Here is a 22,461-nt window from a genome sequence, read left to right on the forward strand (position 1 = left end):
CAAACACCGATATTTCTGCCCGCTGGACTTTGCACGGGCAGGGAAAGACGCTGCAAAGGGGCTGAGCGACAGCAGGCCACGAAGATTGGAGCAGAGACACGCTCGTACACCGATGTGCCTGCTCTAGTCCTGGGAGATGAATGTTGTGGGTTCACGCCCGAGGGGATCGGCTCATCGTGGTGGGATGAACGCGGCACTTTTCGGAGCTGCCCATTTTAACCCTCTGGCCTGGGAGCAGCTGACTGGGGGAGGACTTGGCTGCTTGGCCCGGAACAGACTCAAAAGCAAGGAATGAGGTGGACAGGAGTGACCAGAGCTGCAGGTTGGGGCTGTGGCTACTTTTTAATCATGTCTCACCAAGCCCGTGGAAAGGCTATGTCACAGCTGAGGATCTGAGAATGAGCACAGCCACCACCGCTGCCCCGTGGTGCCCCACTGGGGCTGTTTTCTCCTTCCTTTGGGTAAATCCTGCAAGGTTTGCTGGATTTGTCCATGTCTTTCCCTGTCTCAGCTGCCAGATGAACAGGTCAGAGCCCTTCTCCAGCATGACTTTCTCTCAATTTAGCAACTCAGTATCTCTCCACCAAGAGAGGCCCAGATTGCCCCAAGGCCAGAGCCCAAGATGTCTGGAAAGCAACAGGTTATCCAGGAGGCTGGTGATCGGCGATTTCTGTCCTTCAGTCTCCTCCCTGCCTTTGGTTTGCCCGTGCTGAGGGCAAGCATCCCCCAGGAGAGGTGCCTGGAGAAGCTGTGGCACCTCCACTCATGAGAGATTTTCCCCAACTGGACCAGACAAGCAACCTGCTTTGGAATCAACCCTGCACAGAGCAGGGAACGAGCAGGTCCCCTCCAACCCAAACCTCCGTTTCTACCTCTTTCTTGGGAAAAGACTTTGATGTGCTTCTCCATTTAGCCTCAACCAGCTTCATCAAGGCTTCGCATTTGCTGCTCTTTGCCTGCTCCCCATATCTGCCACGGTGCCGACAACTGAACCGTCACTCAACAAGCATTACTCAACTGAACTTCAGGAAGTAGCTTCAGGGTGCTGCCAAGGACTGGGAGGCAAGCTCAGATCTCTCCTGCCTGGTTTTATCACCACGAGGTCATGTTTTGGCCTCCCATCTCCCAGGAAAATGCTGTGCTGAAAAGTGAACCTCGTGCTGAGTGGGCCAAAGTCTCCTGTCCTTCTCAGAGCTTCAGCTCTGGCCCGTGGCTGATTTGGGGAGGGAAAAAAATCCAGCCTTGTTCCCATCTCCTAAATGGTCTCCCTGCTCGGGAAGCCCCATGAGCTTGGGAGCATCGTCCGAAATGACAGCATGGGAAAGAGCTGGGGGTCTATGAAGCATCTGGCAGCTGGAGCCCAGCAAGACCCTGAATCCACAGATGCCAGATGGGGCAGGGACTAGCTCTCCTCCCGGCCCTGTGGGGCTTGCAGAAAAGCCATGGGAGACACCAAGACAGCCAGGAGCCCTGGACAGACACAATGTCCTGATCCCACTAAATCCAGAGCTCCGAGACCTCTCGGTAAGAGAGACTGCACCAAAGTGGGAGCCCCGCAATCAGGACTGATAGGCACAACCACAGCAACAACGCTCCAGTCCCAGCATTGCTAGAAGACGTTGAAACAACCACCAGACACTACCCATGGTACAAAATTATGGAGGCCAAGATTGGCTCCGGGCCATGCACTGCCCTTTGGCCAGCAACATGCCGCAGGTCTCAACAGGCACAAGGAAACGTTGAAGCAACCACTCGAGCTGTGACACTCGTGTTTCCCATCGGATGGGCTCTCGGGCAGGCAACAGCTCATAGGTCAAGCACCAGTTCAACCTCTAGCTCTCACTCCAAGTCATGTCACCACGGCCTTGCAGAGAGGATCCCACCCTTTGGTTCCCAGCGCCTTTCCCACCATTTGGCTGCTAGATCACGAGAAAAGATTTGCCTTCACGCTGCCCAGATGCTGTAGACCCCACATCCCACATCGGCCCCCACGACGGTTTACTTGGGGCCCCACTTCCTACCATGCATGCAGGGACAAGCAGGTCCCTCCACCCTCTGTCTGCAGCAGCGGCCTGGGGTATCCCGTCCTCCACTATCCCAACTTGCTCTCGCTTGAGTGGCTGGAAAGGCGATGCCAGCTCGGGAAGTGGTCTCCGATGGCTGGAGGCAGTGGGGAACGGCACCGTGGCAAGGGGAGGGCGCTGGATGGACTCACTCTGCCGGCGAGTGAGCGCTGGCTCGTCCAGGCATCGGGATGATCTTCATTACGGCATTGGCGACCTGGCTCTGCACAAGCCACCTCCATCCCCCTCCAGTGTCCTCCTTGGACATCAAGGGTGACTGAACCGCTATGGACCCACAAAAGCGGCCAACAAGATGTCGATGGCTCCCAAGCTTAAATCTTGCCCTTGAAACAGGGGCCCGGCGCTGTGCTTGGCTGTGTCTGGGCACGCTCCCTCCAGCAGCTGTTGCTGGTCTGGGCAGATTGGTGCCTGTTACACAACCGTACAAACACCCACTCGAACCTCTCCGGAAGGGACTGCTGTGTCATCTCGTGGTCCCCACACACTACGGTGGCCCTGCGCCAAAGGCAGCATCTTTGCCCATGCAGAGCCGCGACACTGCTTCGGGCTGGGTGACGGCATTTCTCCATCCTCTGCCATGGAGGTTTGGTGTCTGACGGCACCGAAGCTCCTCTCCCCTTGCAGCGCCTGTGCCCAGCAGCATGCCAAAAAGAGCAACAACCCAAACAGGACATGCAGAAATGCTCCATCCTCCATGCATGAGCTCATCTCTGTCCTCCAAGAAGATGTTCTTGCTGAGCTGAACGCAAGGCACCCATCTCCCTCCGCAGTTTAGGTGGAAACCCAAATTTTTGTGCGAGAGCCCTTCCGTGGGCAGCAATCCTGGGATTTAGCGCGGAGCCTGCAAAGAAGCAGCAGCCACCGACTTGTGCACTCGGGCCGGCACTGGAGAGCGCTCAGGAAGCCCCGCGCGCGCTGCCACAAGCCAGGAACGTAGGAAGCGTGACACATCTCTGCACGTCGGCTCGACTCCCTGGGCTGTTTCTGGTCAATGGGAGCTGCCACAGTTTTGCGGGACTCGAATAAACATCTGGACGAAGGGAGCTACCGAGGCGCAGCTGCACCCGACCGCCCGCGGCTTCGCGGGGACGGCGAGCAGCCGGGAACTCGGTGCTCAAGGACTTGCCGAGGGAGCCAGAAAAGGAGATTAAGCCTGGTGCTCCTGCGTCGTGGATCAGCTTGCCCGTTTGGGCGCTTTCTCCTTCTCCAAAGCGGCTGCGCAGCAACGTGGTTTCTTTTCCGAGAAAGAGGCCAACCTGCGGGTTTGCGAGCCAAAGAACGGAGCCAGAAGAGGACGCGACGGTTGCCTGCAGGAAGGGCCGCACCCTTGCACGCCGTTTGGGCCAAAACGAGCTGATCCCGCAAGCCCCAGGGCCCTCCGAGGGTCCCCGGACCGGCCAGACTCACCGTCTCGTACGGAGGCTTGTAATAAAAATCAGCTTTGCAGAGCGACGAGGGGGATCGATCCATGCAAGGTAGAGGAGCAACATCTCAGCAGCGGAAAGCCCCACGGCAGCGGGACCCACGGATTGAGGACAAAATCCGGAGGAGAGGATGCTGAGGAGCAAACTGGCTGTGGATACAAAGACTAAACCGAGAAGAAATCGGTCGAGGAATAGCCCTAAAACAGAAGCGTCAGGCTGGATGGAGTTTCCCGGAGAGCCACCAGCAATTTCCCATGCGAGCTCCTGACCTCGACGGTCGCATTCAAAAACAAAAAGTCCACCGATGCCCCCGGGGAGATGTCAGGCGACGGCATCCAGCTGGAAAAGGGTCGGGCTATCGTGAAGGAAGAGCCAGGCAACCCCAGAAATCCGGAGAAGGGAAAATTCAGAGCAGGAGGGAAGGCGACTGCTGCGGGTGGGAACTCGTTAGCTGGACAGCGGAGGACCTGCTGTAATAGCTGATCGCATGGGAGCTGTGAGTCACCAACGGTGTGGTTAAGGAGGAAAAAAAAAAGACTCAAAACCAAAAAAAAACTAACTGTGGTTTGCAACCTGTGGCACACGGACGGCTTCTTAAAAAGGCCTGCGAGAAGCAGCTAAGAAAAGCCAGCGCGTTGTCAGCAGCCGGAGCTGGCTCCGCAGGCAGCTGCTCCCTGCTGGAAAGCCTTCAGCCATCTGCGAGTCCAAAGAGGTTGGGGAAAAAAAAAGAAAAAAAATCCCAAATCCTCACGGAAACCTCGCGTGCGCCCGGGGCCAAGGGGTTGCCGCCACGCCGGCCCCCTCGGTTCAGTCCCGCACGAGATCAAGCGAAAGCGAAACAGGTGTGAGGACGGGCGACTGCGGAGCGGGGGGAAAGGCGAAAAAAAGAGAGCAGCTCTTCTGCCGCGAGCGGCCAAACAACGCGGCTTGTTTAGCTTGGCACGGCCCAGAGGGAACCCGACACTCTCCCAGCGAGGAGCCGCGCTCTCCTTTCCAGCCTGCTCGCGGTTGCGCTTGGGTTTTCGGAGCTCTTTCTCCCCGCGGGGTGCTTGGCCCCTCGGGGGGTTGTTTTTTGCAGGGAGTCCGGGCTGGCGGGATGCACTGCTGCCCCTTCGAGCTCCGGCATGGGAGAGGATGCGGATGCCGGGCACGTCCGTGACGCTCCAGGTAACGGGGAGCAAAGCTTTGGGTTGCATTTCCCTAAAAAAATGGCTGTGGTACGAGCCCCATTGCCAAAGGCTGTTCCCGGGCTCGGTGATGCATGGACTTCCCGCGGGAACGGGAAGCGCGACTCCAGCCGCTCCAGGCTCCCGTGATCCCTCCGGCGGGATAGGCGAGGCTCCCGGGGGAATACGGGGCTTGGATTGTGCAGCAGGGGCGGACACCCGGCACCGATACCGCGGCTGGGAGGAGCCGCATCGAGTAAGGGAGGAAGATGCTGCTGCCGCCTCCGGCGCACTTGGACCACGGTTGCCACCTCTCAGCATCAGCCCCAACGACAACACTTCAGGCCTTTTACTTGTGAATGAGAGCCAAAACTGAGCCTTTCCAGCCTCAATTCCTAGCCGGCTGTTGCAAAAAAACCCTTTAACTTTTCCCTGAAAGAGTTATCAGGAATCGGAGCGAGTTCATCCTCTAGACCCCGCGCGGCTCCATCCAGCTTTAAGCAAGATTTATGTGACGCTCAGCAGAAACTTTCCTCGTCAGCAGAGGACACATCCAACGTCGAACGAAAGAGCATTTTCTCTCCAAGCTGCTTGAAACCCATCCAGCCTCTGTTGCAAGCTCATCTTGTTTGGATCCATCTCTTCAGTCGCCAGCAGATCGCAGCGCGCAGGCTGCTCCCATAAAAGTGGCAGCGTTTTACTGGCAATGAACGCAGGCAGATTCCCGTCCCGTTGCGCTCCGGGTCTCTCCAACTCCCTTTGCATCCTTTGCCCCGTTAAGTCTTTCCTCTCTGGACCTCCGACGTTGATAGTTGGGCGATGTTTTGTCCCCGCGGGCTTTGCGGAGTTGAGCCGGGAGGCTGGACCCGTTCCTTGGCTCGCTGCTGATCCCTCCAGGCCGCCCTGGCACCACCGAGGTGCCAAGCATTGGCATCGCGAAACGGCTCCGGGTTATCGTGGCACAGGAGGGAGAAAAAAAGAAAAAAATTGCAGCATGGCCTCATCTGGCAGTGCCTCGCCCCGTGTGCTGGGTGCCAGGAGAGTGCCGGGCTCCTGCACCAAGGAAGAGGAACCAAGAGGAGACCCGAAAGCCTGCTGAGATCCTTTGTCCACTGGAGCGTGCTACAAGAAGGGCCAAGGGGGCTCGGCATTAACTATCTCTGCCTGGGAGCAACTCTTTCATGTATCCGGGTGCTGTCTGCTGTCGCGGTCACCCCGAGTGGTCTCCGACCATCCCAGAAGGTGCTGCGATGCGTTATCTGCTTGGAGACCTGCAGATGCGCTGGGGTGAGTTGCCCTCACCCAACAGCTCCTCCTACCCTGCTCCATCGGAGGGTACGAATTGGGGAAGAAATGCTTTCCTAGACTCCTCCGTCCTTAGACCAGTCTTTTTTCTACATTGCTACTTGTGAATTTTTGAAGGCCAAGCCCCAGAAGGTGCTGCCTACAGATAGACATGGTCCCAATTTGTGGGAAACAAAGTAAAAAAAAGAAAAAAGAAAAGAAAGAGACAATTCTGGCCATGCAAACAGACCAGAACTCCAGTAACGTACCAGATAACACAATTAGAAAAAAGGACAAGCCCGACAACTCTGCATTGCACCCTAGAGACAAGCCCAAAGGGGATAAACGCTCTATTATCACCACATCTCCTCCAGCAAGGACGCCGTGCAGCACCTTGCTCCTGCGGCAAGACATGCATGTCTCGCAGCAGCTATTTCCCCCCTAGAGCTGCCGTGAAGCGTGAGTGAGGCTCGAACCAGCGTCCTGATGACGGGAGAACGCGGCGTAGCACAGCGCAAGCAACACTTGGGTTTTCTCATTAACGGCAAACAGCAGAAAGGATTGACACGGCTTCATGCCGAAGCATCAGCCCCATTTCTGCTGGGTGCGGGAGAAGGTTATGGTGTCTCCATCCCCAGCTTGACGCAGCAGCTTTGCAGGTTTTGCTCCTGCACAATAGTTCATTGCCATGACCTCCTACCCCTCACGTGCCCCTGGACAATTTTTATCCCCCCTCATATTTGGAAAACGGACTTTGGCCGCTTGCTTGGGTTTTCCAGGCATCTGGCAGCCTGGATGGAGCAGGAGACCACGTTGAACGTGGCCAAGGGGGCAACGGCCATGGTCAAGGAAAAAACAGCCATGGCCAATGCAGCAATGGCCACGGCCAAGGGGGACACCTCAGGGTGCAGAGACTCCCCTCGGCACGTGACTCAGTCAATCCGTGTTCAAGCCACCCGTGCACGCACAACAGGCCCCACGCATCCGTGCCACGCGGGATTGGCACGGGAGCAGGAGCTTCGCTCGACCCGAGAACCTGATTCTCCATGGCAAAGAGGATGCTCCAGCCTTGGAGCTTGCACCCAGCCACCAAGCTACGGCCACGGCCCCTTTCCCATCCAGAAATACCTCCCGACAGCAGCTCCGCGGCAGGCGGGGAACGACGGTGCAGGCCCCCATCGCCGTCCCCTTGGGCGAGGGAGCAGGACGCGTCCTAGTTTGAGAGGCAGCAGGAGACTCCGCGGCTCTGCCCACAACGGCCCCGAGCTTATTTTTAAAACGTGGCCTGGTTAACACGAGCGACGGCGCAATGGAGGGAGGCTGCTCTGGGGTGCTGGATTCGGGCGGCTATTTATAGATGCCAGAAGACTGGCACGGCAGGTGCTCAGCTTGGAGAAGCGCTACCAACCGCGGGGGCAAAACCTCTTCTCTCCAAGCGGAGGAAGAGCCTGGCTATACCCACTGCTGCTGAGCCACGGGAGGAGAGGATGGAGCAGACGTCCTCCTCGCCACGGTGGGGTTGCTGCAGGTTTTTGCACGTTCAGCCCTGATTTCCAGGTTACCAAAGACCACAAGCACCGAGCAGACGTTTAACTGATGCTTGCCCTGCTCTCTTGGTGGCAACGCTTGAGGGTCATGGCACAACCCGCCTTCCCACCCCATGAGGATGTCACCGTGCTCAATCCCACCCTTGCGCTGATGCCGAGTCCTGATCCTGACACTTGCCCAAGGCACGCTCAGATAGCCACCAACCCCAGAAGCCTTCAGGAAGACGTTCATGGCTGAGTTTTGTTACCCCTTCGTTAGAAGGGCACATGTTTTTCCATGCAACTTTAGGGTTCCCAGCTAGACTCCACGTCCCAGGCTAAACCCTGTCTGTTGTCTTGGACTCAAGTATCCAGTTATTTATTTGCTAGGCAACAACATGACATCTTTCCTGGCAACACTTGCAGGCTATGAGGCTGAGGGAGCAGTAATTAGTGAGGAAGGTTACTGGGACTGAGCTCAAGCTTCCAGTTAAGAGTGGTTGAAATCCAGTAAGTTTAACTCAGCCTAACACGAGTTTGCACCAGCCAGCTAGGAGATAATGCTGGGAAACAGCCACCCCATGCTTTAGGGGGGTCAGCATAGCCCCTCACCCATACAGGAAAAGTTTGGAGAAGACTAACAGTCGCTGGACGTAGATAGCAGGGGCTGCCCTGCAAGTGATTATCAAGAGCTGCAACTCGTCCGGGTGTCTCTCTCATGACTTTCATATCTTTCCTGGAAGGAGTTCAAGGGAGGGCCATAAAAATGGCCCAGAGGTTGGCAAACATGCCTTAGGACGGGAAAACTCAAGCTGTTCGGCTCAGAGAAAAGGTTTGGAGGTGGCTGGATCTCTCTGCTTTCTCGTCTCCCAGGGCTTTTCCACCCTGCTGCTGGATGTCCAGAGCAAGAGGGCAACCGGCCCAAGATCAGACCAAGACTGTTTCCAATACTGGAGCAGCTCGTGTGGGGAACCACCTTACAAAAATGACTTTGTTTTCCCTAATGGCTCCTAAAAATTCTTCTGGCGCTTTCCAGTTAAGACTACAACAGCAACATGACATCTCTCATATCTCCACCTAAACGCACATCTCCCCTAGGACAATCCCTGGCGTTGCAAGGGCTGAGAGCATTTTGGCCTCCTCAGCCTTTAATTTTGTTTTCCAGGCTTCGACAGACCAGCTGCTCCAGCTGGTCCCTGCTGCCTCTCGTCTGGAAGTTCCTACCTCCAAGGAGGGTTGGCTGGATGATCTCCAGAGCAACAGCGTTTGGGGAAGATGTAGGACAGACGGTGGCATTTTAAGACCTGCACACACTCGGTGATGAAGAATTCAAGACATCAAGTCTTTGTTCAAGGGGGAGCTTAAGGATGTGGAGTCCATAGAGGACCACAGTGATTCAATACGTCCTTCTGATCTTAAATACCATCCATCCCTGTCTCCTCTTTCCACATTTGCCTTCAAATGCGAGGTCTGCGGCCAACGCAGCTGCTGCTTTGCCACAGAAATAACCCTGCTGTGGTCACGTTGTGTGAATCGGCCGCACCATCGGCTTGTAAAACATGTTAACGTTCTCCTATCAGACAGCTTCAAGGACCTGGATGAATTTGGTCACGTTCACGTGAAAGCAAACACTCTTTCCCAAAGAGGACACGCGACAAATGACTTGTGCTTTTTGCCAGCATCACAACGTGCACCAACCCCGTCTGCAATTCCTTCCAACTCAGGCCGGTTTAACATTTAACCGTTGCTCTGTTGAGCGTAGCAAACCTCCCTCCAAGAAACCAGCTTAACAGAAAAGCCGCTCAGGCATAACAGCCGCTCACAGAGACAGGCGAGATGAGCACGTTGATGAGCCCGAGATTTAGCAGCAAGACGCTTGAGATGGCAGCAAGGGCTTGACAGAGGTGGTATTGGGTGGAAGAGCTCAGCTGTTCCTGGAGGAGTAGTTCCTCAAGGAACGCGCTTCCTATGGACTCCTACACTCCTTCCCCGAGCAACCACGCGACCGAGGCTAGACCAATATCTCCGTTTCTTTAGTTTCATTACCTGGGCACTGGGGTTTCCAAAGGAGCTCTCTGGGCATGGGTTGTACTACCTCCAGGCCAGGGTAGTTTAGATCAAGACGGGGACACGGATGTGACCAACGGTTAAGCAACAGCAGTAATTGCTCTTCAGAAACAGCAGTTCGTTAGAGACCTTTGTGCAAGTCTCAGTTTCCTTTTTCCATTTCTTGGCACCGCACAAAGCTATTGGAAGCGAATGGAAACCATGCTACACCCCAAAAACCAGATGCTGGTGACCTGCTCAGGGACGGGAGACACCAGCAAGTGCAAAAGAAGCAAGAATCGGACGTCCTTTCAGCTGCAGCGAAATTAAGTTAAACGGTAATTTTGCGCAATTTCCGCACGCAAGTTCTCCATCTCCGGCACGTGCACAGGAAGGTCTACCTTCCCTGGAGCAAAGTGTTGAACCACAACCGCCAAGCATGGCCACAGTAGCACACTGCCATCCGGCACATGCCTCCAGAACAGTGCTCCAAGTTTGGTGCTCCATTGGAGGTCCCTAGCGCAAACTCCGAGTGACCGGTGTTGAAGGTCCTTCACCTTCTCCAATGGTCTCTCTCCATCTCCCTTTCTCTAGTCGCCCTGTCCCCAGTAGGTGGGTGCCCTTGGGGGTGCAGATGCCTTTCAGTAATTCATGCAAACTTGCAAAAAAAAGGCTCAAAACCAGCAATTCTTCCTTTTTTTGGGTGGTGGATCCATTCGGATCAGCGCTGGCAGGTGGAATTTCACAGAAACTTTGCAACATTTTGCACCCACAGCCAACCTGGGAAGTCTCTCATTTTTGCGCGGCAAACCAGCTCGGATCCGGCCTTTCGGCCGCACGCAACCCCCGTCTCAACTCTTCTGTGCCCGACGGGGTGGCCGCAACACTGCACCCGAGTCAATGTTTCCAGCGGGTGCGGTAGAGCCAACTCAAGTGGCACGTCTCCAGCCTGCGGTTCCTGTTCCCACGCGGCATGATTTATCGCTTTCCAACGTACAGCAGATCTGCCACCGCGCCCCGGACACCGCTCGCGTGAAGCGCTGCCCCTTTTTCCAACCGTTTCTTCCTTATCACCAAGGCTCCGAGGAAGTTGAGCTATTTAAGTGCCGAACAGACTTTGCTCTTCCTAACAAAACCCACCTTTGCTCCCTTTCCTGCTCGCCTCCCTGCTCCTATCCTCGCCGGCCAAGAGGATACTCCGACTTTCCCCCCCGGCGTGAGAAGAGCAGCGGGGCTGGGCGCGTTTTGGGGGTAAAAGCGATGCCCTTGATGGGATGGATCCAGCCGGATGAGATGCCAGGGCACATCGGCACCCGGACTGAGCCGCGGCGATTCCTCAGTGGTGCCCAGAAGAGCAACCCAAAATTCATGCACTTCAGGGCACCGTCTCCGCGTGGCTGCCCCACACCTTGCTCCATCCCCACGGCTCCTTTCGTATCTCATGGCTCCCTTGTCCGCAGGATGCCGGCGGGGAAGCTCCAGCCGCATTCGATGAGCTCCGCTTTGGCGGCGGCATCTTGGAAGCCCGATGGAGGATTTTTCCGAGCCTGCCGGCTTTCTCCCCGACTTTGCCGGGCTTCCCTTCGCCAATTCCCTTTGAATTTGCCCGAGGAGGCGAGCGCTCCGCGGGACTTGTAGGGGGAAACCGAGCCACGGCTTGAGCCTCGCAGCTCAAGATTGCTTTAGAAGAGGAAAGAGGATAATTTTACGCATCAGGGACCACATTGAACGTGCACAAACCAGCCCGTGCAGGACCCAAGACCTTTCCAAAGGTAGACTGAGACCCTCAGGCCCTAAAACAGTGAGATGAGAGCCCATGTGGGCAGCGGCACCCATCCCACCTCCACCACGGGAACGGGCCATTTCCCGGCCGGTCGCAGGAGCAAAGGCAAACACAGCCCCGAGCGTCCTCTTTGGGGCTCAAGTGGGCTCTTGAGTTTCATTCCAGCGCCAGAAAGAAAGGGAAAAAATAAAAAACAAACCCCAAAGCAACAGCACACAGACGCCCGAGCCACGGAGGGGATCTCCGAGCGGCGAGCTCGGCTTTTCCCGACTCGAAGAGCGAGCGCCTCGACGGGGCTCGGAAGGAGGAATCGAAAGAAGCTCTCGGCCCAGGACAGCAGTTTGCGCGAGGCAAAGAGGGGGAAGGGAAGAGGGATGGAGCGGGGGATCCCGAAGAAGGGATTAAAAGAGGGAGGAAAAAATAGAAGGAAAAAAAGGTGGAGAAACAAAAGGCGAACGGAGGTGGCACAAAGGCTGAGCCGCAGCCCCTGCCACACGCAGTCCATCTTGGGTATTGTCCGTGCTGTCAGACCTGTATAAATTAAACCGAGACGCCGTGAGCGCCTCCCCTACCTCCTTTCTACGGCGGCTGGTTCTTCCTGAACGGGAAGTTTTTTTCCCCCCGGAGTTGCTTTTTTTTCTGGCTTTCCAAACAGCCAGGATGCCCGATGCCACCCTGAGCATCCTTTGGAGACCTTGAGGGATCGGGTCCCCCGCACGGGAGGATTTTGGGGGTTGTTTCCTCCTCCCCAGTCCCGCGCGGGCTCTGCTATTCAGCCAGGCCTTTCGCAGGGCCTCCCGAAAAGACACGGTGCATTTATCCGCTTGCCCCAATCCTAAAAGAAAAGCTGCCTTCCGCTCTTCCCAAGCGCGGGGAGAAACGGCCCCAAAATGAAACCGAGTGCGAGACTTCCCTGCTGCAAGCAATCCCCTGCCACGAGCAAAACTGCCCCAAAAAGGCCTGAAACAGGAATACGTGATGCAGCGCTTGGGTTTTGCCGCCGTTGGCAAGTGATGCAACTTTGGGAGCCCAAAGCCGTACAGATCCTGCACTTTCGAGCTCTTGCCAGGCTGCCCGGTGCAGGTCACTAAAACAATTGGGGATAAAAATGACCTTTTTATAGCCAGGCTGCAAAGGGGTAATTTAGCCCCGAACTGAATTTTTTTCCAGGTGGCCCAAAGGCACCGGTTGGAAACCAAACCTCACCCCCGCGAAGGCGGTCGTGCCAGCAAAGCCGTCTGCGTCGATTTGGGGTTTTGGGCCAATTTTAAGCACGCCGGCGCTGGAAAACCATTCAACCTTTCAGTGGGAGCTTTTGCTCCCCCCCAAAAAGCCTCTCCGACGAGCAAAACTGCAACGGCAAGAAGAGACCAAACCAAATCACGTCTCCGCTGCACTGGAAGCGGAAGGGGAGAGTCCCACGCAACGCCTTAGGCGGTTGCACCCCATGCCAGCAATTAAAAACATTATAAATCCTAAGCCAAAAATGGCTAAAGATACATCTTCAACACAGGAAAGAGCAGATTTCCAGGCTGTAATTGTCTGTATCCCACGGGCCGCCGCGAACGAAGCTCGCTTAGAGCCACGCTGACACTAGGAAGTGGCGTTCCTCCCTTCTAACTTTCTTATATTCAATAAATAAAATCAACATGCATTCCTCTCACCTCGATCGATTCAGCCAAATAATTTGGCAGCTCTCTGCCCGGCTGGCCCAGAGGTCCCCAGTCGGCAAGGCAGAAGCATGAGGAGCTGTCACATGTGCTACAAAACCACCAGGGCTTTGCAGCTTAATGTCCCGTTATGCCGTGTCCCAACCTGACCCTGTTCTTCCCGTCCCCCAAATATTTGTCCCAGTCTCATGCTGCTTATTCAACTCCTTCCAGGCTCTTCCCAATCTCGTTTCCGGTCCTGGCTCCCCCAACACCCCCAAAACACACCATTCTGGATGTTTTTACCCCAATTTCAAGTGATGTCCACATAGAAGACTGCCGGCTGTTTCCTTAGTGAGTTCTTAGCTGCAAAGATCAACCCGAGCAACCCAAGTTGGGCAACCCTGGAGGCAACACCACCTTCTCCTGCAACAACCTGAGCCCATGGCTTTGCCACCACAGCGTTCCCGTTGGCCAACACCCCTGCGTTGGGGACCACAGAGCAGGACAAGTCATGCTGGGGACCTTGCGGCACCACGCGCTGATGTGGGCATCCGTGGAGGAGGAGATTTCCACGTCAGAGTGGGATGTCCCTGCACTGGGGACCTTGTGGCACCCCCAAAGCAGGATGCCCCTGCATCAGGCACCTTGTGACGCCCCCAGAGCGGTACATCCCCACACCAGGGACCTGGTGGCACCACACACTGCTGTGACACCCCCAGTGCAGGACAATCCCACAGTGGGGACCTGGTGGCACCCCCAGAGCGAGACATCCCCACACCAGGGACCTGGTGGCACCACACACTGCTGTGACACCCCCAGTGCAGGTCGTCCCCGCATCGGGGACCTTGTGACACCCCCAGAGCGGGACATCCCTGCACTGGGGACCTGGTGGCACTACGCACTGCTGTGACACCCCCAGAGCAGGACGTCCCTGCAGCAGGAGACCTGGTGGCACCCCACACCGCTGTGACACCCCAGAGCAGGACGCCCCTCCATCGGGGACCCAGTGGCACCACGAACCGCTGCGGCGCTCCCAAACGTGGGACGGCCCCGCCCCGGGGTGGGGGGACATCCCGGGTGCTGCCCGTGCCACCCCAAGGTGCCACCCCACGACACGCGGCCAGGCGGACGCCGCTCACCTCCGACCGCGCGCTCCGAGCCACCGCGGCCGACCGCGTGCTCTGGCTGCCCTCCGGCGATACCCGCGCAGATACGGAGCAGGGGGGAGGAAACCGCCCCCCCTTCCCGCATCCCGGCCCGGGCTGATAAAGCTTCCCTCGCCCTCCGGCGAGCCGGCAGGGAGCTGCTGAAAAATGCAGCGCAGAGATAAAGGCTTCAGGATTCGGAGCTCCGGGGTGGCGTTCCCGCGGGAAAGCCGGGCGCGAACGGGCTGAGGACTGAGCTTTGCTGCCGGAAAGCCCGGATCAGGCCCACTGAGCATCCGAATTGCTTCTAGAGCCCTTCTTCCAAGCCCAGTGCCCCGGCAAATCCCGGCCGCAGCTCCGAACACCCCGACGAGGAGCAGGGAAGGGAGACGAGGCTGCGGAAAAGACGCGGGAAAGGTTCCCGTCGGAAGCAGCAGCCCTGAAGCTGCAGTGGGGGGATCCCCGCTCCGCTCACTTCCGAGCAGCGCATCCCGCCGCTGGGATCCCCAAGGACGTGGGAAGGACTCGGGGCGACCTGGCAGGTGGCTCCGGAGGACGGGAACTCCCGGGTGGCTCCGCGCCAGCTCCAAGCTCAGCCTGGGGCAGCTCTGCCAGCAACGAGCCCACCGGCGGGCTTGGAGCCGCGTCCACTCCGGAGCCTCATCCCGCAAGGGCGGATTTTGCCTGACTCCGAAAAACCACCTTCCCGCGGCTGCCAAATCCGCCTCCGGCTTCGCGCCGGCGCCTGGCTCCGGGCCCTCAAACGCCGGGAGATTTGCTTTTGCACAGCTCTGGGCTACGTTTCTGCCTGCGCAATCCGTTCATCCCGGGAACGCCAGAGCCAAGTGACACCGAAGAGGCCGCTTATGGGAATCCCGCTGCACCTGACCATCAAATCCTCCTTTTCCCAGGCTTTTTTCCCTCCTGACACCGGGATGAAACAAACCCACGAGCCAGCAGCTTCGGGGATGCACCGTCGCCCTTCCCCGCCGAGGCAGATAAGCAGGACTGGCTCTTCCCAACGGATAAAGTTCCCACTTGGACGCCACCGGCAAACCCGCCGCAGGAAACGGCCGTTAAGACGGATCCCGAAATTCGGCAGCCGTTGCTGCTCCCAGTCATCCTCCCCCTAATTAAGATTGCGAATAAACTTGCCGCCGGCTAAATCCTCAGCTCCCGGCGAGGGGAAAAACGGGAAGAGGAGGTCGGTACCCGCACGGACGTCACCGGCGGGACGACGGAGGCGACGCCGAGTCGGAGCAGCGCCTCGCCTGCGGAAAAGGAAGCGCCGTGGGGATTTCGGCAAGGCCGCAGGTGGCTTCGCCGCGGCGAGACCGAAACGGGCCGGAGAGGATTTGCCTTGCAAAGCGGCTCCGGCAAATGGGCTGTGGCGAGCCGAAGCCGAGTCCGGCAGCCCCGGGTGCCGTCGGAGGGATCACTGCGGCACGCTGCCGGGGCGGGAAGGCCCGCGCGTGGCATTGACGCGTCCCGCGGCGAGACGGGAAGAGGAACCGGGCCACGGCGGCAGGAAGGAAGTCGGTGCCGCGCGGCTGCTCCGGCGCGAGCAAAGCACCCGGCACCTCCGAGCGCCCTCTCGGCACGCCGGGATCACGCCGTGCGGCCCGGAGAGGGAAAAACAGCCAAGCAGGAAGGCTGGAAGATCTCCACCAGCGGATGCTTTTGGAGGCTTGATGCATGCCGAGATCCCGCCCCGCTATCCATCCCAGAGCTCGTTATGGATTTTCCCATTCGGAAAAGCTCCAGGCATGCGCCGTGTCTCCCTGCAAAACCCAAACTGGTGGGATACCGAGTCCTGCTCACCTCGTTCCTGTCAAACCAGGAGCAACCCAAAAATCCTGGATCTTGAAGAGCGCCCAGAGGAGGTGCCATGCGAGTGTCCAGCCGGAGCACATGCGCGAGTGTCACCCGAAGCCACCCGGGTTTCGGGAGCCACCGCACGGGGAGTCCCATGTGCAGCAAGGGACTTCGGAAAAGCCATCGGATTTTTGCATCGCCGGATTTTCGCATCCCTGTCTGTGGTGCTGAACGTGGGGACACCACGGCGGAGATCCCGGCCGGGCAACTCCTTCCGCTTTCCCGTTCCCCCCGACATTTTTCACCGCATCGCGACTCCCAACTTCTCCACCAACAAACACCTTCCCGAAGGCTCCTCCAAGCAAGCAGCGAAGCAAAGCCAACTGAGCCGGCTTTACCGCACGATCCGAGCGGGAAACAAGGCACCAGAAAAGCCGCAGACTCAAGACGTCTCCATCCCACCTCACTTAAAAAAAAAATCCCCACGTTCGAAGAAGATAAACCGGACCGGGGGGACGGACCCCGCCGGAGCTTACCTGCCACGTCGCGGGCTTCCAGCGCGACGTCGGGCTCCTGACGGGCGAGCGGCGCGAAGAAGACGGGCTCCTCCTCGAGGGCGCGCGTCTCGGCGCCCGGACTCCCTCCGCCGTCTTGGCTCATCGCCGGCAGGTTCTCCGCGGCGAAGAGCTCCTCGAGCGCCGTCCCCGCTCCCGCCGTCCCAGATAGAGCCGGGCTCTCCGGAGGCGCTTTTGCATCTTTAACAAAAGCAGCTCGGCGCTCTTCACCTTGGGGGCACTCGAGGGCAGCGAAACGCTCTTTGTTCGGCTCCAGCGCCGTCAGCGCGGCTCTGCCTCCATCTCCCTGGCGCTCCCGCTGTTGCTCTGATAAAGTAGGGACAGCTTTCTCCATTCCTCGCCGATTGTGCTGTGTCACTCGCAAAAAAACACCGCGCCGGCACTCGGGAGGGTTGGCGGCCGGGGACTGCCGGAAAAAATCTACGAGAAACACAGATAAGAAGGGAAAAAAAAAAGTGAGAAGAGCGCAGACTTTCTCCGAGGCGCTCCTGAACGCATCCGAGAGAAATGGGCATGGAGAGCGGCTTGAAACCGCGAGCTTTCCACCCAGAGCCAATCCCCGCCGCCGGGACCGGGCTGAGCGACCCTTCGCCATCCCCTGCTACGTTCCCGCACGGATTGGGGCGGTGGAGAACAGAGGCGCTCCCGAGTGGACCCTTAATTCTGCTTCCTCGCCCCCAAATCCCAACACGCTCCGGAAAAGCTCAGGCTTTGCTCCCCTCCCCAAAACCTCCTGGCTTCCAAGAGCTCCAGCACCACCAGGATCTGGGATCGGAGCCGGACCTCGGACCGCCGGGACATCGCAGTGAGTTGAACCAGCAGAAGAGTTTTGCACACACGAGCCAACTCCATGGCCACGGCCAAACCTGCCCAGATGGGACCATTCGCTGCCCCAGAGCTGACGCAACCCTCTACTCCTGTCCATCACCACCATCCCTGCGGACACAAGCTGAAAAACTCCGTAATATTCACTCGGATAAGTTAAGCTGTTGCTTAGACTCAGCCAGTTGAGCGGCAAAAGGTGCTGGAGGACCTCCAAAGGGTTGGACGAGTCCTTCGAGTGAGACACCGGCCGTGGTGGCAACCATGGCATCACGTTGGAGAAGACCATCACCCTAGGGAAGTCCTGCTGTCCCAGAGGGACAAAAGCAAGAGCAGCCACCAAAAAATCACCTCCCCGAAAGCCTTAGCGGCGTCAGGCCGTGCACAGAAAAGCATTGAAGGGGCAAAGTGGAAATGGGAAAAGTGGAAACGGGGAAAAAAGCAGCACTGGAAAAAAAATGGGAGAGATTTCCTAGGGCCCAAGAGGACGATGGGGCCAACCAGCCGGTCCTGATCCTGCTCCCTCAGTCTGGGAGGGGGAAAAAAAAAAAGAAAGAAAGAAAAAAAGGAAATAGCTAAAAAAACTCGAGCTTATCAGCTAGCTGGAGAAGAAAGGCACACAAGGAGAGTCTGGAGGAGCTAAATTTACCCAGGAGGCGAGGAAGGAGAAGGCAGAGACTATAAATACCTTCAAGGTAACAATGCAAATGAAGCGAGGGAATTATTCGCGCTCTCCCAAGCCGCCGATTACCATCCCGTAGCCCCAGGGCCGAGGAAGGAAACCACCCAAAGCTGCTGAAACCACCCAAAACCGCCGGAGCCGAGCGGGCGGCAGCGCCCGGGCCAAAGCCCCGGGGCCGCTCGGATACCAGAAAAAAGGGAGCATCGGCCGAGATTCTTTCGGGATCCTCCTGAAGTCCGTTGCTATTTTTCCCCCAAGGGACCTGCGGATTTTGGGAGCAAATCGCCCCAAATCCGCGCTCCGATTCACGGTGCGCAGTCGCTGTTTAAGACTTTTCCATGCCCTTCCGCAACCCGGAGCTCTCCTGAGGACTTTTTCCCCACTCACGAGGGCTGGTCTGGGAGGGATTTTCCACAGCACGGAGATCACGTTTCTCCTTGCGGAAGAAAAGGCGGAGAGCGGCTGCCAGACGGGAGCGCGGCACCGCTCGGCGAGCCTGGGCGATCCCGGCGCCGGGGTTCACACGTGGCACTCGGGATGAGTTTTCCCGGAGCCCGGCTGTCCCATGTGCGAGGAAGCGGTCTCCGGGGAAGCCTGCAAACGGTGCCGATCCGAGCCTGGCCTCAATGCGGGAGCACGGCGGTGCCCAGCCCGCTGTCTCCACGCGCGGACGCCTTGCTCGCGCGCTCCTTTCCCTCCGCTGGTTTCAGGTGGCGATCCAGCTCGGCAGGGAATAAACCCAGCTTCGTCTTCCTCTGTCGTGGGCTTTTCCTACTTCTCCTGCGTCTCCCGTCCCGCAGGACGGCTCGGACAGGTCCGGCCACGGCCACCTCCGCGCTGGCTCATCCATCATCCCGGGAACGCGGTGGCACGGGAAGGAGCATCGTGGCGATACGGGATGAGCAGAGGTCGGAAAGCAGAGGCAGCATCGGCGTAGGAATTTCTCCGGCTGCAGCAGGACCAGGCCGGCATCAAGGAACCGGAAAATAAAAACTAAAACCCAGCTCCGATTCCGAGAGGAGGCTGCAACCGCAGCCGAGAGGCTCCGACGGCCCCGCAACGCGCCCGGCGGCTCCCGAGCTGCTGTCGCTAGCGCATCCCACGGACCAGCTGCTCCGTCGCCAGCCGGCGCGCGGAAAGGCTCCGACTCCGGAGCCGCGACGGCACGGGATGATATCCCGAAATCCAGCATCGTCCTGCTCAATGCGGGGGGAAGAGGAGAACCGCTGCGCCCGGCTGCCCCGAGGCGGCATGTTGGGGCCCTCGACGGGCCGCTTAGCCGAGTGGAAAAGCTTTTCCCAAGCTTTTCCCGGCTTTTGCTTTCTAATCCCGGCTTTAGGGAAAGCAGGGAACAGCCCGGAGCAGCCGGGAGACACCCCATCCCTCCTCCTTCCCAGCGGCGTGGGGGGAACCCCCTCAGGGCTACGATTAGTGCAAAAAGGAATAAATAAATAAATAAAATAACCACGTTTTTAACGACGGGTGACCGAGTGGGACGTGCCGGAGCCGCATCACTTTTTCGGGGCAGGACAGGCGCAATTTGAACAGATTTGGGGTCAAAGAGTACCACCCCCCCCAGCTCCTTCTCTTTCCCCAGGATCCCCGTCCCGAAACCGGGGCTGAGGAGGGCGAGCGGCGCCAAAAATCGCCCGAAAAACCGCCTTGGGGGAAGCCACGGGGAGGCAAAAAAGAAATTGAGATGAAAAAAAGAAATCGAGCGCCCCAAAAGAAAGAAATTGAGCTAAAAAAAAAGAAATCGAGCCCCCCCCAAAAAGAAATTGAGCCCCAAAAAAAAGAAATTTTAAGCCGAGCGGGCCGATCCCAAGCGGCTTTTTTCTCCCAAATATCACGGGAAAGCAGATAAAAAAGGGGGGACAAAAGAGGAGCTGGCGCTGCCTTAAAAACTGGCGCCGGGGAGGGAAAATAAGGAGAAAAAAGGGAAAGAAAAAGCTTCTTACCGGAGCCGAGGAGCAGCCGCTCATGTCAAGCGCCGGAGCCCGAGTGCAGCCGCCCTCCCCCAGCCCATCGCCCCAGAGCCATGCAAAGGCGGAGCGCGATGGGGACGATTTAAATGCAAAAACGGTTAAGTGGGGACAATTGCTTCCTTCCCTGGGAGCCCAGGGAAAAGGGGACCCGGGCGGGCACGCTGGGAAAAGCCACATCGGAGCCGGGAAAAGCCGGCGGCATCGCGACGCGCCGGTCCGGCGCGCTTGAATTGCTTTTTTTCTTCCCCCTTTCTCCTCTCGTGCGAGGATGGATGTGCGGCAGAGACGAGACGCGGCCAGCAGGGAAAAGGGGAAGCGGGAGGACGGCGGCGGCTCTCGCTCCGGCTCCGAGGCCGGATTCCGGTGGCTCAAAGCGCAAAAGCGAGGGAAAAAATCCCCCCTCGATTAGCGATGGTGGCAAACGGGAGCAATTCAACGCGGGAGGAATCCAGGCAGCTCCCGAGGCTGCAAAGCTGCTCCGAAAGCCGGGATCCCGCAAGGTTCCCATCCGCGGAGAAGCCTCCAGCGAGCGGCACGGTTCCTCCTGAGCGCCTTGGCAGTGGGAAACGTCCTCCGAAACGGCGTTAGCGAGGGCGGAAAAGGGACGGATCCGTCCCCGGGGAGCTCGTCCCGGCGGCGAGGCGAATCCGGTGCCGAGCGTCCGGCTCCGTGGGCTCCAGCAGGATTCAGATTCTCCGGGTTTCGCCGGGACGCTCGGGGAATTCAGGATCCTCGGGGACGGTCGCTGCGGAGACGCCAGCGCCTCGGTCCCCGCGCGGCGATCCAGGTGCAGCCGTTTCGGCTGCCAGGTGAGGCCGGAGGCTCCGACCTGCTTTTTCCCACTGCTCCAGCGTGGAAAAGCTCAGGAAGAGGAAAAGCACCTGGCTCCAAACCCCGACATGGCCTCGCGCGCCAAGAGTTCATCCCTACCTGCCAAAGCCTCCGAAGCGCGCAGAGACCCAGTAGCTCGTCACGCTCCCGGGCAAGACGAACCGGAGCGGTGGGAAGAGACGTCGGAGCGGTGGGAAGAGACGCCGGGATTCGGCACGGCAACGGTGCGGACGGCGTCGGAGCTGCAGCAGCGGGAAGAAACGGCGAGGGGAAGTGTTAGCGCGGGCCTGGGGGGTGCCAGCCCCGCCGTGTCCCCCCACCCCCACCCCACTGGTCGCCGACGGGCACCCCAGGGTGGCACCCAGCACCCACGGGGGGGCCCAATGGGTGCCAAGTGCAGCCCCCACCTTCCCGGGTGTCTGTGCTCCTGGTTCTGCTCCCGGCAGGTCAACGGTACCTGCCATGTGCAGCCCCGGACGCCTGGGCCCCCTGCTTGCCCCGGGGCTCTCACCAGCCCCGGACGCCTGGGCCCCCAGCCCCGCATATGGGCCAGCTGCTCCCCGTCCTGGCTGCCCAGGGCCCAGCCGGCCGCGGCCCCCGGCTCGCTCCAGCCCGGACGCCTGGGTCCTCACGTGGGCAAACCCACCCCGGTGCCCACCCGGACGCCTGGGCCCCTGCCCCAGCGCTGCACCCTCCCCCCCGCCCCGGACGCCTGGGTCCCTGCCCCAGCGCTGCACCCTCCCCCCCCACCCGGACGCCTGGGTCCTCACGTGGAGGAACCTACCCCGGTGCCCACCCGGACGCTTGGGTCCCTGCCCCAACGCTGCACCCCCCCACACCAGGACGCCTGGGCCCCCACCCCAGCACTGCCCACCCCCCCACCCCCCCCACACACACCCGGACGCCTGGGCCCCCAGCACAGCACTGCCCCCCCCCCCCAACCCGCGTCCTGCCCCAGGACGCCTGGGTCCCTGTCCCAGCACACCTCCCGCCTGCCCCCACCCCCCCGCGCCGGACGCCTGGGCCCCCGCGCCGCCGCCCGGCCACCTGGGCCCCCCCGGGCACCCGGGTCCCCGCGCCCCCACGTTTCAGCACCCCGGACGGGGCCGTCGCCGGGGGCTCCGCGCCGCCTCCCGCCGCGCCGCGCCGGGCCCCGGGGTGCCCCCGGCGGCGGCTCCGCTTTGTCGGCCCGCCGGGCCGGGCCGGGTCCCCCGGGCACTCACCCCGCCGGCCCCCCGGGGCCGGGCCCGCCGGGCTCCTCAACGGCACCGCCGCTGCCGCCGCTGCTGCAGCCGCCGCCCGCGCCGCCTCCGCGCCGCCTCCGGCCTCCGCAGCGGCCGCCGCGCCGGGGACATGGTCCCTTTAAATCCCCCCCCGGGGGCCCGGCCGGTCCCGCCGCCGCCGCTGCCGCCGCCGCCGCCGCCGCCGCCTGCGCCGCTCCGGCCGCTCCCCCGCCCCCCTCCCCGCGGCGGGGCCTGACTACGTCACGCGCCGCGCGCCGAGGCCGCCGCCGCCATCTTGGAGGCGGCAAGCCACCGCCGCGCGCCGCCGCCGCCATGTTGCCCGCCCCTCCCCCGCCGCCGCCGCCTCTCCTCCCCGCACCCTCCCTCTGCCCGCGCGCCCGCCCCGCCGCAGCGGCCG

General features: G+C 59.7%; 1 protein-coding gene across 5 annotated transcripts in view; it reads right to left on the reverse strand.

Moving 5' to 3' along the window:
* WIZ (WIZ zinc finger) overlaps positions 1-22,299 on the reverse strand; it is a 55,094-nt gene extending 32,795 nt beyond the window's left edge. For 4 of the 5 annotated variants that reach the window (XM_064499316.1, XM_064499320.1, XM_064499317.1 and 1 more), the window contains exons 1-3: positions 22,044-22,299; positions 20,920-21,062; positions 16,462-16,920 (exon numbers count right to left, since the gene is read on the reverse strand). In XM_064499316.1, coding sequence (XP_064355386.1) covers positions 16,462-16,834 — 373 coding nt within the window. In that variant the 5' untranslated portion in view covers positions 16,835-16,920; positions 20,920-21,062; positions 22,044-22,299. Of the gene's footprint in view, positions 1-2,021; positions 2,128-16,461; positions 16,921-20,919; positions 21,063-22,043 lie in introns of those variants that run through there. The other variant, XM_064499319.1, reaches the window with a different exon arrangement.
* Between the last annotated feature and the right edge of the window lie 162 nt (positions 22,300-22,461).

This window comes from Dromaius novaehollandiae, chromosome 33, assembly GCF_036370855.1.
Source record: "Dromaius novaehollandiae isolate bDroNov1 chromosome 33, bDroNov1.hap1, whole genome shotgun sequence".
In the NCBI taxonomy this organism is placed as follows: Eukaryota; Metazoa; Chordata; class Aves; order Casuariiformes; family Dromaiidae; genus Dromaius; species Dromaius novaehollandiae.